General features: G+C 45.5%; 1 protein-coding gene across 1 annotated transcript in view; it reads right to left on the reverse strand.

Moving 5' to 3' along the window:
- Positions 1 to 15730, reverse strand: part of RSPO4 (R-spondin 4) — a 41411-nt gene that overhangs the window by 4830 nt on the left and 20851 nt on the right. The window contains exons 2-3 of the mRNA XM_049779508.1: positions 3700 to 3888; positions 2867 to 3007 (exon numbers count right to left, since the gene is read on the reverse strand). Coding sequence (XP_049635465.1) covers positions 2867 to 3007; positions 3700 to 3888 — 330 coding nt within the window. The remainder of the gene's footprint in view (positions 1 to 2866; positions 3008 to 3699; positions 3889 to 15730) is intronic.

Genomic DNA, 15730 nt, shown 5'->3' on the forward strand with positions numbered 1-15730 from the left:
CTAGTTTAATCCCTGATACCATATATGATTTCAAAGCCTGGCCAGAAGAAATCCCTGAGCAGAGAGTCAGGGATATGTCCTGAGCAGACAGAGGTGTGGCCCAAGCCCTCCCCTAAGAGGCAGGAAGACAGGAGCAGTGACTCAATCTCCCATTTTACAGATTAACACACTGAGCTCAGAGCAGGAAACAGCTTCCTTGGGAAACACGGTGGGACTCATATCTCCTAACACAGCAACTGTAAGATTAGAGCCCAAGACTTCACACTTGAGAACAATGGCTATCTGCATTCACCTGTCAAGAAAGTAAGACCTGCATTATACTAGGCGCTGGACTGGGCCAGGGGCCAAGGGAACAAGACAGACCAGGGTCTGCCATTAGCAGGGTACTCGACAGCAATCAGGGAAGTACCAGTACTTGTGAAAGCTCAGGAAGTTTTCTGGAGGAGGATACTCTTTTTTTTTATTAATATCTTTATTCAAACACTTTGATTACAAACATGATTGTAGTTGGGTTTCAGTCCTGTAAAAAGCACCCCCCTTCACCAGTGTGACATTTCTATCACCAATGTCACAAATCTCCTCCCTCCCCAGCCCACCCCCACCTGTGCTCTAGACAGGCTTCCTGCTTCCCTCATTCATTCACATTGTTAGGATAGTTCTCAATGTAGTTACTTCTCTATCTGCACTCATCACTCTTTGTGGTGACCTTCATGTACTGAGCTGAACCTTCCAGTCCTCCTCTCTTTTGTCTCTGAAAATTACTGCAAGAATGTCTTTTATTTTTCTTAAAACCCATAGATGAGTGAGACTATTCTGCGTCTATCTCTCTCCCTCTGATTTATTTCACTCAGCATAATAGATTTCATGTACATCCACGTATAGGAAAATTTCATGACTTCATCTTTCCTGAAGGCTGCATAATATTCCATTGTGTATATGTACCACAGTTTCTTTAGCCATTCATCTGTTGAAGGACATCTTGGTTGTTTCCAGAGACTGGCTATTGTAAATAGCGCTGCAATGTATATAGGTGTGAGGAAGGGATCTTTGTATTGTTTTTTTGTGTTCCTAGGGTATATTCCTAGGAGTGGTATAGCTGGATCGTGTGGGAGCTCAATTTTCAGTTTTTGGAGAAATCTCCATATCGCTTTCCATAAAGGTTGGACTAAGTAGCATTTCCACCAGCAATGAATAAGAGTGAGGAGGAGACTCTTGACCTGACCCTGGAAATGGGACAGGACAAGGAGCTCCGCCAGATTCAGGGAGGGACAGAAAGGAGAAGAGCTCTAAGGGAAAGAATGGTCCAGCAAAGTCACCTTGTTTGGATATTGTTTAGATGTTTGGCCCTCGTTTAGATCTGGGGGGCTAGAACTTAGATTTAAATGGGGGAGGAAACAAATGAGATAGACATGGAAGCTGGCAAGTGAGCACCAGATTGCCCAGGGTCTGGGGCTTCACCTGCGCACAGTGGGAGCACTGATGGGCCACACAGGCTGGTTTCTGAGCAGAAGAGAATCCTGGTCAAATGATGGCATTGAAAGAATCACAGGATGATGGAATGGGCACACTCTGCACTGCAGAGCAGTGAGCAGAGTAGGGAGACAGGCAGAGGCTGTGTCAAGAATTATAGCCATGAGCAAAAGTGTGTGTGTGTGTGTGTGAGAGAGAGAGAGAGAGAGAGAGAGACAGAGACAGAGAGAGAAAGAGAGGGAGAGAGGGAGAGAGGGAGAGGGAGAGGGAGAAGAAGAGGAAGAGGGAAAGTGAAAGAATACATGTGAGTGTGTGAAAATGTGTGTGACAGTGTAAGTGTGTGAGAGTGCATGTGTGAGTGGGAAAGTAAAAGTGTGTGCATGGTCATATGTGTATGTATATATGGAGTGGTGGGCAGGCAGAGGTGGAGTAGGCTGGAGTTTATTCTGTCTCATCTACCCCTTACTCAAATTTCTCATTGACCCTGAAATCTGTTTTTATTCTGTGCATCTTTTCTATCTCCACCCAGGAGTCACATTCCTGAGAGTAGGAAGCTTTGCCTGTTTTCTTGGCAAACCCACATCTTGTACAGCATGTGGTACATAGCTGATGCTCTAATGAATCTCTCTTGAGTGGAGGAATGAGCAAATTAGATCCAAGGCAGGTGAGGGAGAGAGAAGAGTCAATAAGGTGGGCCATGTCTTCAGGGTGGTCCACCCATTAATAAAGAAATCCCAGTAAAGGCACTAGGCTGAAGACAGGTAGGAAGCCACCAGAATTTGGGATGACATGCAGGAGAGCTCAGAAGGAGTGGCCAGGTAGCAATTTGTGCTTCAAGTGAGAAGATGGGGGAACAGTATGATGATACCTGTAAGGAGAATGACAGGAGAAGAGATCATGCAAAGGAGTGACAGGGGACAGAGCAGCAGCAATGACAGTGACATTAAAGGATAATTATAATGCACTGAGCACTGACTAACAGCTCCTAATGTGCTAAGTTCTTCAAATTGTAGTAATTCACTTCATTTTTATCCACTCCCTGCCCTCCAGAAAGTAACTTGTATGCTCAATTGTATCTTTTAAAAGCTATTTGGAGAAATGGAAAACCAAGTGACTTACTCAAGCTTATAAATGCATACTTGTTAGAGCTAGGCTCTTCTCTTGAACCTGATCACCTTTCTTGGTAGCACAAGAGATGCTAAGGTGGGCATTTATGGTTATGATGGTATTTATGTCAGATCTAGCATTGCCCAACAATTCCCGTGTGTACCTGACACGTTCAGGTCATGGTCATGCTAGGCCTTAATTCCCATGTAAATATCTCTAGGTCTCCTGATCCCAGTCCCCTGCTTCAAGGATAAAAGGAAAGGGGCAGATAGAGGAGGCCCCCACTCACCCTGGCACTCCCGTGTGCTCTGCTGGGCTGTGGTGCCTGGTGGGCAGGTGGGAAGACACTTCCCTTTGTACAGGTAAAACCTCCTCTTGCACTGGATGCAGAAGTCCTGGCTGAAGCAGCTGTCACAGGTGGCTCCACATTCTGTAACACAGCCAGCACCATCCCCATTGAGGGGTGCTGCACACAGCGGGGACAAACCATCTGGGACTGCCTGAGGCCACAGGGAGGGTCTCTGAACAGCCCCAGCACAGTAGTCAGAATTCAGTGTCTCCTTGGAATTTCAGACTGAACCAAAGCAAAATGGGCTGCTTTAGAGAAGAAAACACTGGAACTGAGGCTCAGCAGAAGCAGGTGATGTGTCCAAAGTAACCACAGGACATTAGGATTTGAAAGTCCAAATTGCCTTTCTCATTTGAGCTAAGCTTCAGAAAGGGAAAGCAATGGACCTGAAGTCACATAGCAAATCTGGCTGGGATAAAAGGTTTCCTTGCTCCATTTTCTTCAAAGTTCAAGGATGGTCATGATTTATCAGATTATTGTAAAATTTAAAGCCAGCCCTTGATAATACTTTCCCATTTGAATTAGGTCAAGAGAGGGTGAGTTACAAAGCCAAGATCACACAGCAAAATAAGGTTGCAGTGAAGATTTGTGAGAGCAGGAGAGAGGACTTTGAACTGCCCAAGATTTCAGAACCAGCCTAAAATCAAGCCAGTATGTGTGGACTGAGACACACATACCCACCTCCCCTGTGGCAAATGGGGCAGAGGTGTGAACTGGGAGCCAGCCAGACCCAGGACCCAATGCTAGCACAGAACAAGAGAGGAGCCACATACTTTTGCACCTGTTGACCTCCTGGCCTCGGACGCCAAAGTAGCCCAGGGGACAGTCATGAACACACTTGCCATACTGGCGGATGCCTTCCCGATGGATGAACAGGAACAGCCTCTGCTGACAGGTGGAGCAGCCGTTCTCTTCCGAACAGATGACACAGCCAGTGCAGTTGCTTCCCAGACCAGTGCCCACTGCTAGCCAGAAGGGGTGGAAGGAGAGAGAGAAGTGGACAAATCATGCATGAGTACTTTAGACTATCACTAAATGACTACATTTCCCAGCTTCCCTTGCAACTAGATAAAACCATGTGATGAAAATCTGACCAATGGGGTATCAAGTCAGCCTCTTCTAGGGTAAGGAATATGTCCTTAGTCATTATTCTATCCATCCTGTTGACTGGAATGTGAACACCATGGTTAGAGCACAAAGAGTCAATTTGGATCATGGGATGAAAACCAGGTGTTGAGGAAAGTGGAGAAATAAGATATGAAAGAGCTTAGATTCCTGAGGAAGATTAAATTCTGGGCTGCCCAGATTAACAGTTACCTGAGAAAGGGCTAGAGAAAAAGAACAGTTAGTTTCTTGACTTGTACATAGTCAACTCCAGTTGGACACCCACATGTTAGGCCCCTAGCACAACCAGGAGTGATCCCTGAGCACAGAACCAGGAGTAAGCCCTTGAACACCACTGGGGGGGGGGGCAAGAAACTCAACGAATTGTTAAATGAGAGAAAAATCTACTTTTTTGTTGTTTAAATCGATAGTATTTGAATTTCTCACTTGCAAACCTGATGTGTACTAATATCGGGAGGTGCCTGCCTATAGGGAGAAGCTAGCCAGCCTTCTAGGTTTCTGAGCAACACCCCCTTTCTCACTGGCACTTGAGTCAAAGGCCCCTACAGCACTAAGCAGAGAGTTGAGGGAAGGAAGTTTCTTCAGTTTTTCCGAAATTGGCCATGAGAACCCCTTGTGGGCGAAGGAAGAGTGAAAAAATTCTAGAATGGGAAGTTCTGACAGGCTCAGAGGAATCTCTGCCAACATGGACACCAACTGCCCCAGTATTGCTACCACGAGTGGTCAGGGGGTCAGGAAGTGCCTTCCTAGATCTCATCTTCCAAGCCAAAGTGCCCTCATGAAGGCAGGGATGTCTGCAAGAAGGGTGGCTAGTATTCAGAACTACTGTTGGGTGTAAGCTCCCCCAGTAGCTTTGGGGACATCTCTCTCTGCACCTTTTAGAGCAAAGCCTGAGTAGAAGAGAGAAGGGCAGATCTTCAGGGAACACAGCATGGAAGGGCCTCACCTCTCTCACAGTTAACATAAAGGGATCTTAGTAATCACCCCAACCCCAATATTGCCAGGCTTAAGTGGTATTGCTGATGTTGTATCTAAGAACAATGGCTGGCAGGTGAGACAGACCACAGTGAGCAGGAGTTGGGGACAATAAGAGAACTAACCAAAATGTCAAGGTGTCACTAAGGGAAAGGCAAGAACCAATCTGTTTTGTGTTGGTATCCTCAAGGGCAGACCATTCAACAAATCTGCTGCTTTGGTGGTACCTGGGCCCATAGCCCACCACGAGTTCATTTTTTTTCTTTTTTTGAACCACACCCAGTGGTGCTCAGGGGTTACTCCTGGCTCTGCACTCAGAAATTGCTCCTGGCTCAGGAATATGGAATGCTGGGGAATTGAACCTGTGTCCATCCTGGGTCAGTCACATGCAAGGCAAATGCCCTATCTCTGTGCTACCACTCCAGCCCCTTCCACAGGGTCATTCTTTGCTTTCCGGCTACTCATCAATCAGGGGTTGTTTGCATGTAAGACATAAGCACCTTGTCTCCTGAACTCTGAAGCCCATCATTTTGTTTTGTTTTGTGATGCTTGAGGGTTACTCTTGAGCAGGCTCAGGAGGGCATATGGGGTGTCACTGATGGAACCCAGGCCAGCTGTATAGAAAGCAAGTCTTTCCCTGCTCTACTATCTCTGAACACTTCCCACTTTTTATTTCTGACTATAGGTTTGTAGATTTATTTTACAATAACAAGACACTTAAAGGAAGCAGTTTTGTTTTTATTGTCCTGGTGATGTGGTAGGTGAGAAAGGACCACACTCTGTTCTTCTAGCATTCTTCCATTTGGAGAAGATAGCAGAGATTCTGAAAGCACCAGAGACCTGGTCCCTGACTAAAGATATGGTCCTCAGTCACCATATCCATCCTTCCTACCCTCACCTCCAATCTGTAACTGAACTCATTGGTCTTCAATCTTTCAGCATCTGTGGACTGGATGTGGATGTGGATTAGTGGTTGGAGAACATGGAGTTAGAGCCTTATTTGTAGATTGTTTTTTAATGTAGATTTTTATTGACCTCCTAAGACAGAAAAACCAGACAAGGGTCTTCCTTGTCTTCCTTGAGGATGCAAGAGAAGAGAAGTGGGGGGGGGAGGGAGAGGAGAAGGAACAAAGGAAGAGAAAGAATATACATGAAAATGAGTGTGGGCTCCAAAGAGTGCTCTCAACACCCAGACGACTCAGCAACAGCCTGCTGGCAGGGCAGATCGCTCCACATCTAATGGTGTGCTGAAACTAGAGGATGCTCCACATCAGCCTGACTTCGATGAAAGAAATGCACAGAATGCAGAATCTTTAAATATAGGAGCATGGTACCAACAACAGCTAAAGTGTGAAAAAGTTACACCGGGATCACGGAGAATGAATGACTCGGATTGGATAGACTGGTATGCCTGGAGCCCAGAATCAGTCTTATGTCAATAAACCTGGGTTATGAGGCCTTCTTGTAATCAGGCCAAGGATTTTTTTCCTGTTTTCCCCATATTTTTCTGGGCCTATGCAAACAACGACAATTGTCACTGTCACACTTTTACTATTTTTTCTTTAACCCTTATCCTTTAAGAAAAAAAAAACACGTGAAAAATTGTGAGTGCTGCCTGTGTGTGTCTGTCTCCTGTCCTCTCGCGTGAACCTCTTGGGAGTGGGCCAAAAAGAGGCTCCAGAAAACTCGCTCTCCCAGAAGCTTATTCCAGGGCAGGAACGCCAAGGAACTGCTTCATAACGTGAAAACCGGCTATAAGCAGTACTTTGCAGAAGCCAGGTCCCCTGTTTGTGACATCAGGCTGGGAACATCTACGAAACTACGCCTGCCCAGTGGGGCCCTACTGTGAAATATTGTGAGTGTTGCCTGTGTGTGTCTGTCTCCTGTCCTCTCGCGTGAACCTCTTGGGAGTGGGCCGAAAAGAGGCTCCAGAAGAGCTCCGCTTCACTACGCGGCCGGCGTGTGCTCTTTCTCTCTCTTTTTTTCTCTTTCTTCTTTTATTGTTTTGACAGAGATAAGAGAAGGGGGGGAAGAGGAGAGAGAGGGGAGAGGAGAGGGGAGAGAGAAAGAGAGGAGAGAGGGAGAAAGAGGAGAGGGGGAGAGAGAAAAGAGGGGAGAGAGGAAGAGAGAAAGTGAGGAGAGAGAAAGAAGAGGGGGAGAGAGAGGTGAGAGAGAAAGAAAGAGGAGAAAGGGGAGAGAAAAAGAAAGAGGGGAGAAAGAGAAGAGAGGGGAGAGAGAAAGAAAGTGAGGAGAGACAGAGATGCTACGAAAAAAGAAAATTAGAGACCAATATCGCTGATGAATGCAGATGCAAAGATCCTCAACAAAATCCTGGCAAATAGGATTCAATGCCTCATTAAGAAGATTATCCACTACGATCAAGTAGGTTTCATCCCAGGAATGCAAGGATGGTTTAACATCCGTAAATCTATCAAAATAGTACACAACATCAACAACAAGAAAAATAAAAACCACATGATCATATCAATAGACGCAGAGAAAGCATTTGATAAGGTCCAACACCCATTCTTGATCAAAACTCTCAGCAAGATGGGAATGGAAGGAACCTTTCTCAATATAGTTAAGGCCATCTACCACAAGCCAGTGACAAATATTATCCTCAATGGAGAAAAACTAAAAGCCTTCCCTCTAAATTCTGGCACAAGACAAGGCTGTCCTCTCTCACCACTCCTATTCAACATAGCACTGGAAGTACTCACTATAGCGATTAGGCAAGAAAAAGATATCAAGGGAATCCAGATAGGAAAGGAAGAAGTCAAGCTCTCACTGTTTGCAGATGACATGATACTCTACTTAGAAAACCCTAAAAACTCTACCAAAAAGCTTCTAGAAACAAGAGATTCATATAGCAAGGTGGCAGGCTACAAAATTAACACAAAAATCAATGGCCTTTCTATACACCAATAGTAATAAGGAAGAAATGGACATTAAGAAAACAACCCCATTCACAATAGTGCCACACAAACTCAAATATTTTGGAATCAACTTGACTAAAAATGTGAAGGACCTATACAAAGAAAACTATAAAACTCTGCTCCAAGAAATAAGAGAGGACACGCGGAAATGGAAACACATACCCTGCTCATGGATTGGCAGGATTAACATCATCAAAATGGCAATACTCCCCAAGGCATTATACAGATTTAATGCTATCCCTCTAAAGATACCCATGACATTCTTCAAAGAAGTGGATCAGGCACTTTTGAAATTCGTTTGGAACAATAAACACCCTAGAATAGCTAAAGCAATCATTGGGAAAAAGAATATGGGAGGAATTACTTTCCCCAACTTTAAACTTTACTACAAAGCAATAGTTATCAAAACAGCATGGTATTGGAATAAGGACAGGCCCTCAGATCAGTGGAATAGGCTTGAATACTCAGAAAATATTCCCCAGACATACAATCACCTAATTTTTGATAAAGGAGCAAGAAATCCTAAATGGAGTAAAGAAATTCTCTTCAACAAGTGGTGTTGGCACAACTGGCTAGCCACTTGCAAAAAATTGAACTTAGACCCCCAGCTAACATCATGTACGAAGGTAAAATTCAAATGGATTAAAGATCTCAATATCAGACCCGAAACCATAAGATATATAGAACAACACATAGGCAAAACACTCCAGGACATTGAGACTACAGGCATATTCAAGGAGGAAACTGCACTCTCCAAGCAAGTGAAAGCAGAGATTAACAGATGGGAATATATTAAGCTGAGAAGCTTCTGCACCTCAAAGGAAATAGCGCCAAGGATACAAGAGCCACCCACTGGGCCTGGAGAGATAGCACAGTGGCGTTTGCCTTGCAAGCAGCTGATCCAGGACCAAAGGTGATTGGTTCGAATCCCGGTGTCCCATATGGTCCCCCGTGCCTTCCAGGAGCTATTTTTTTTTTTGCCAGGAGCTATTTCTGAGCAGACAGCCAGGAGTAACCCCTGAGCCAGATGTGGCCCCCCCCCCCAAAAAAAAAAAACAAGAGCCACCCACTGAGTGGAAGAAACTATTCACCCAATACCCATCAGATAAGGGGCTAATCTCCAAAATATACAAGGCACGGACAGAAATTTACAAGAAAAAAACATCTATTCCCATAAAAAAAATGGGGAGAAGAAATGGACAGACACTTTGACAAAGAAGAAATACAAATGGCCAAAAGACACATGAAAAAATGCTCCACATCACTAATCATCAGGGAGATGCAAATCAAAACAACTATGAGGTACCACCTGACACCACAGAAAATGGCACACATCACAAAGAATGAAAATAAACAGTGTTGGTGGGGATGTGGAGAGAAAGGAACTCTTATCCACTGCTGGTGGGAATGCCATCTAGTTCAACCTTTATGGAAAGCAATATGGAGATTCCTCCAAGAACTGGAAATCGAGCTCCCATACGATCCAGCTATACCACTCCTAGGAATATACCCTAGGAACACAAAAATACAATACAAAAACCCCTTCCTTACACCTATATTCATTGCAGCACTATTTACCATAGCAAGACTCTGGAAACAACCCAGATGCCCTTCAACAGATGAATGGCTAAAGAAACTGTGGTACATATACACAATGGAATATTATGCAGCTGTCAGGAGAGATGAAGTCATGAATTTTTCCTATATATGGATGTACATGGAATCTATTATGCTGAGTGAAATAAGTCAGAGAGAGAGAGAAAAATGCAGAATGGTCTCACTCATCTATAGGTTTTAAGAAAAATGAAAGACATTCTTGCAATAATAATTTTCAGACACAAAAGAGAAAAGAGCTGGAAGTTCCAGCTCACCTCAGGAAGCTCACCACAAAGAGTGATGAGTTTAGTTAGAGAAATAACTACATTATGAACTGTCCTAATAATGAGAATGTATGAGGGAAATGGAAAGCCTGTCTAGAGTACAGGCGGGGGTTGTGTGGGGAGGAGGGAGATTTGGGACATTGGTGATGGGAACGTTGAACTGGTGATGGGTGGTGTTCTTCACATGACTGAAACCCAAACACAATCATGTATGTAATCAAGGTGTTTAAATAAAATATAAAAAAAAGAATTCAAAAAAAATAGAAAAAAGAAAAAAAATAATTTACTGAACTTCAAAACAAATAACTGTAGTAGAATGCCTGTCTCGAATACAGGCAGGGATTGGGAGGGGGGAATGTTACACTGGTGAAGGGGGGTGATCTGTTTGTGACTGTAACCCAACTATAATCATGTTACTTAAATAAAAAATATTAACTAAAAATAAAATAAATGAAAAAAAAAAGAAAATAAGTATGGGAAGAATGAGGGGGAAGGAGAGGGTTGAGAGGGGAGAGGAAGAGTGGAAGAAGGAAAGAGTGAGAGGAGGAAGAAAGGGAGGGGAGAGAAGGAAGGAGAGAGTGAGAGAGAAAGAGAGGGAAAGGAAGAGAGGAGAAAGAGGGAGAAAGAAGGAGGAGAGGAGAGGAAGTGAGGGAGAGAGAGGTGAAGGGAGAGAGAGCATACACATACAAGCACCAAGTGGACAGATCTTCACAGCATTCTCAGTCCCAGGTCTATGAAAGAGTCTTTCAGTGTCCTTGGTCCTGACTTTTGGGTGGAGCACCCTCTAGTGTCTCTACACTGTAAGGGCGCCTCTGACTTGCTGGAAGCGGATGGTCTCTGGCACTGCATCTCATCTCTGTAGTCCTTAGAAAGAGTAAAACTATTTCTGCCCTTTTCACCCCCACTGCCCTGGGCAAGGGTGTTGAGACTTGAATGCTAAATTTAGGAATAATAAGTGGTGACAATTAGTGTGTGTAGAATTCTGTTTTAGCAAGATCCAAACTTGATAGTTCTGCAAGTTGACTGACTGGATATAACACACACACAGACACAAACACAGACACACAGACACAGACACACACACAGACACACACAGACACACACAGACACACAGACACACACACACAGACACACACACACACACACACACACACACACACCAGGAAGGCTTGTGAAGTGTCTGGGTTGGATCCAGGGACATGAGGCACAGAACAAATGTGCTAGTATTTGGGAAGGACCTTTCTAGTTTACAGTATCTTCTCCCTGATCTGGTCTTGGCCACCATGTTTTTGTAGCAGGACTTTGTTCCCTGGCCAATAGGGAGAAGACTGAGCCAGGCTGGTCCAATCTTAACATCTCTGGGGAGACTTTTACTCTGGGTCCAAAGCTAGTGGTCTGGGTTAGCTTCCAGGCAGCTGAACAAGACAACCTGTTCCAGGCATTGTGACGAGAGGCTTTGGCAGCTTTAACATCTGTGATTCCCTCTCTGCAAACAGAGAGCCCCTTCCTCCACACCTTCTTACTTTCAAGGTCCATGTGACCCCATATCCACCCAGATGTACAAACCTGGGCTCTGCCAATCAGAGCACTGAGAATCTGGTCTCCAGAGTTTATTCCAACACTGGTATTTCAACAAGACACTTTATTTATTTATTTTGTCAATCTCTGTGAATGTGTGTCTCTCTTTGTACCTCTGTGTGTGTATCTTTGTATCTGTGTGAGTGTGAAAGCATGTGTGTGAGTGATTATGTACAAGTAGGTATGGGTGTGTATCTCTGTGTGAGTGAATAAATGTCTGCAAATGAATGTGTGTGGCCATGGACTATGTGTGAGTGTGAAAGTGCATCTGTGGGTGAGTGACTGTGTGTGTAACTATGCGATTGTGTGTCTCTGGGTGAGTGAATATCTGTATGTGAAAATGTGTGTGTTCATGTCCGTATCTATGTATGTAAGTGAATGTGTGTGAGTGAAAAATGTGTCACTACGTATCTATGTGTATCACAGTGTGTGAGTGAAAGGGTGTGTGTGTTTCTTTCTCTTCTATTTAGGTTTTGGGGAATGTAGACCAGATCTGAGTGTTCTGCCCTGGGAAGAATACACGGGCTGCAAGCCACACAATTCTCTGGCTATTTGAATCTACCTCTGCGGGAAAGGGTGTGTTCATAAATTCTTTTCTAATTTTTTTCATGACACTTTGAGTTAGGTTTTCTGTCACTTGTAACCAACGACTCTTGACTAATTCAGAAGCAGAAAGAGACAAATAAATCTAACACATGGAGAGAAAAGCAACTAGAAACCTCTCAGCTCCAAAAGACACAATTTCTGACCATCTTCCAAGGGAGTCTCTGGCGCAGCCCAAGGCTTGGCTCACACCCTTTCTCCAAGTCTTTTTTCTCCTTGCTCCAACTCTTCTCCTGGCCTTTTACAACTCAAACAATGTTGTTCATGCCCAGGAAGCAGATATTGAAGGGGAAGTTCTGTTCCTTACACAGTAGAGCATGAAGTACCACCCACCCAGCCTGTACCTCAAGGGTATCTGGGACTCCAGGAGACATTTTTTTTTTTTTTTTGGTTTTGGGTCACACCTGGCAGTGCTCAGGAGTTACTCCTGGCTCTATGCTCAGAAATCACTCCTGGAAGGCTTAGGGGACCATATGGGATGCTGAGATTTGAACCACCAACCTTCTGCATGAAAGGCAAATGCCTTACCTCCATGCTATCTCTCCAGCCCCAACCAGGAGACATTTTTAAGATCTCTGGGTTCTTCTATATCACAGCTACATGCTGGCTTCCTCACCGTGTGTGTGTGTTTGTGTGTGTGTTGGGGGTGCCACACTCAGCAGTGATCAGGGTTTACTCCTAGCAGTCTCAGGAAACCATATAGGGTTCTGGGAATGGAACCTGGGTTAGCTATGTTCAAGGCAAATGTCCTTCATGCTTATCTTCAGCCCCTCTCACTGCCCTTTTATTTTTTTTTTATTTTTTTTTTGTTGTTGTTTGTTTTTTGGGCCACACCCGTTTGATGCTCAGGGGTTACTCCTGGCTAAGTGCTCAGAAATTACCCCTGACTTGGGGGGACCATATGGGATGCCGGGGGATCAAACCGCGGTCCTTCCTTGGCTGGCGCTTGCAAGGCAGACACCTTACCTCTAGCACCACCTCGTCGGCCCCTCACTGCCCTTTTCTAAATAAGGATAGTTGAGCTCTCATGAAAGCTCCTTGAGCTTTTCTGGGGCATCAGAAGCCATGGCATCACATGTGATTTCACTCAAGAACTGTCTCCCTTAAGTCAAGGGCATCCTCTCTTAGTCCAAACAAGCCAGTCAGACCCCCAACCACACAGTTTGGCCCTGAGATGCTCCAGCAGCTGGAGGGCCTTGAAATGACATCTGAGTCACTTGCTCTGTCCCCTGGAGTCCAGAGGATGAGTTGAGACTTGGGCATCCCTCTAATGGAGAGTGACAATGGAATTCATGGCGTCAAGCTTGGCAGATTACAAAGGGGGCAGGCTGATGACAACTCTGAATACATTTGTTAGTCCAGGGCTTCGCAGCTGTTGATCCCTCATCTATCCATCCCCTCAACACAGTCACTGAGCCCTCTTCTGAGTGTGGTCCAAAGCTAGGAGCCCAGCAGGAATGAGACTTTAGGAAGCAAGTCTGCCTTATTCTAGCCATGAAGGCGTGGCAATGCTGATCTGGCAGCAGGAGGCAGAGCAGGCAAGACTCTAAGCTTCGAGCTGAGCTGGCACCAGTAGGCCCCTGGCAAATCAGAGATGATGTCTATATGGAACTTGATGATGGTTTTTTTCTGTCCCTTCTCCCAAAACTCTAAGGCTCTGAGTTATAGTGCAGGAGTTCAATTCAAATCCTGGCTTCCTGCTGGAGAGGGAGTACAGCAGGTAGGGCATTTGCCTTGCACAAAGTCAATCCTGTCTTGATTCTTAGCCCCACCTATGGTCTCCTGGGCACTGAGGAGTGATCACTGTGCTTAGAGTGAGAATTAAGCCCTGAGCACAGCCTGTGTGCCCCACACTCTCCCTTCTTTACCGTCCTATGCAAACCCCACCAAATCCTGCTCACCTGTTCTCTATATGACCTCAGTTAATAAGCACCATCATCTCTAAAGACTTCCATCCTCTCATCTAAAAATGGCGGTGGCAGCTTCGAGACACTATTAGGGGGGGGTGTGTGCAATCATGCCATCGAGGGCCTGCCCTGCACATGGTGAGGACAGGTATGGCTCATTATGGGCATATCATTCACGATGGTACTTTTCTGTCCTTCCATAGGTAAGCTACAGACCCTCATGGGCAGTAGAACCCAGGAAAGGGCTTAGGGCAGTGATAAGAAGAGGCCACTCTGGCCTTGAGGACAGGACTTCCTCTTCCTGTGTTCTCCAGATGGGAGCATTCCAACTTTAGAAATTGTTAACTTTTACAACACATTTTTTCATTCAAAGCTGGTATTGAAATTTCTCTGCACAAAGTCCTGTCATCTGCTGACACTGGGTCCACATTCCCACAGGGCAGGAATAGTAGAGGAACAGAGATGTGCAATCGCTCCTCTACTTGTCACAGTTTCCACCCTTCCCTAGTACCGTTTCTGATACTGAGTGCAAGGTCAGCTGCCTATCTCTAGTTTGTCACTCATGTTAGATGCACACATAAAATGTGGGGAATCTCAGACCTGGGCATGCTGCAGAACTAAAAGACAAGAGGGCTTGGCAGAGCCCTGCTGCTTCTGAGAAGCAGAAAACTGGGGTTCTAGGCCCATTCTGACCATTATGCTTGCAGGGGTAAACTTCAGTGAGTACCTTCCTTGCTCTGAGGTGCTTCTGGCTCCCCATCTATGCAGCAAGATCCAGAATGGCTGACCTTGTTGGGAACAGTGTGAGGACATGAGCTTGTCTGACACTATGAGAACTTAGGACAATTTCTATCACCACCTGCCATGTCTCCCGGGGCCTGGACCTACTCATCTTTGGCAAGCTGTGCAGAACTTTTAATTTTGATGTCAACACTTGTGGGGTAGAGTTTCTTCATCTTCGGGGTGTGTCCAGGGAAGTGTGTCTTGCATGAGAATGTGGTGTGTCATGGCGGACAAAGGATTCAATACAGCTGTCCCAAAGGATGCGTGGGGTAAGAAGGATGAGAAAGACAGGAGACCACGACCTCCTTCCCCGTGGCAGCACATTCAGAGGCCGGGCCATGCTCTGTCCCTGGGGAAGTTCCAGGACCACTTAGGGGGGCCCCATGCAGAGATGGCTGGGCAGAGCATCCTCTGATTCCTGCCTGGCAGTGGACAATGCATGCATGTCCCCAATGACCAAAGGAAATAAACAACATCTGGGCTCTGGCCTGCCTGCTCAGACCTCCACATATGGGAGTCAGCCTCAGCCACTGGCTTGGTAAGTGCCCCCAACCCCTCCTGAGCACATTCCTGCAAAGGGGGGTAGATTGCACCATCCCGCCAGCAAGGGATGGGCACTGCTTTCTGACTTTAAAATATCTGGAGGAAGGGAGTGGGAGCAAAGGTCTCTAACCCACTGGACTCTTAGTACCCGGAAGATGGGGGACAGTAAAACCAGAGGGACTCAAATCCATGGAATGTTGATCTGATCTTGACCTTGGGCAGGATAAATGATCATCTCAGGCTTCACTGTTCAGAACCTCAGTTTCTTCTTCTGCACAACGGGACAACAGTCGCTACCGTCTTGCAGAAATTTAAGGGCATGGCCAAATTGGTCCATGAAAGCACTCTGCACCACCCAGTCTTGCTTCAAGGGAAGGCAATAGAGCTTCCGATATGCTCCCTCAAGAGAAAGGCCCAGCTTCCCTGGTTCTTCATATTTCATAACTGAGTACTTGTGGATGCTACAATTTCTCA

Source organism: Suncus etruscus, chromosome 9 (genome assembly GCF_024139225.1).
Source record: "Suncus etruscus isolate mSunEtr1 chromosome 9, mSunEtr1.pri.cur, whole genome shotgun sequence".
Taxonomy (NCBI): Eukaryota; Metazoa; Chordata; class Mammalia; order Eulipotyphla; family Soricidae; genus Suncus; species Suncus etruscus.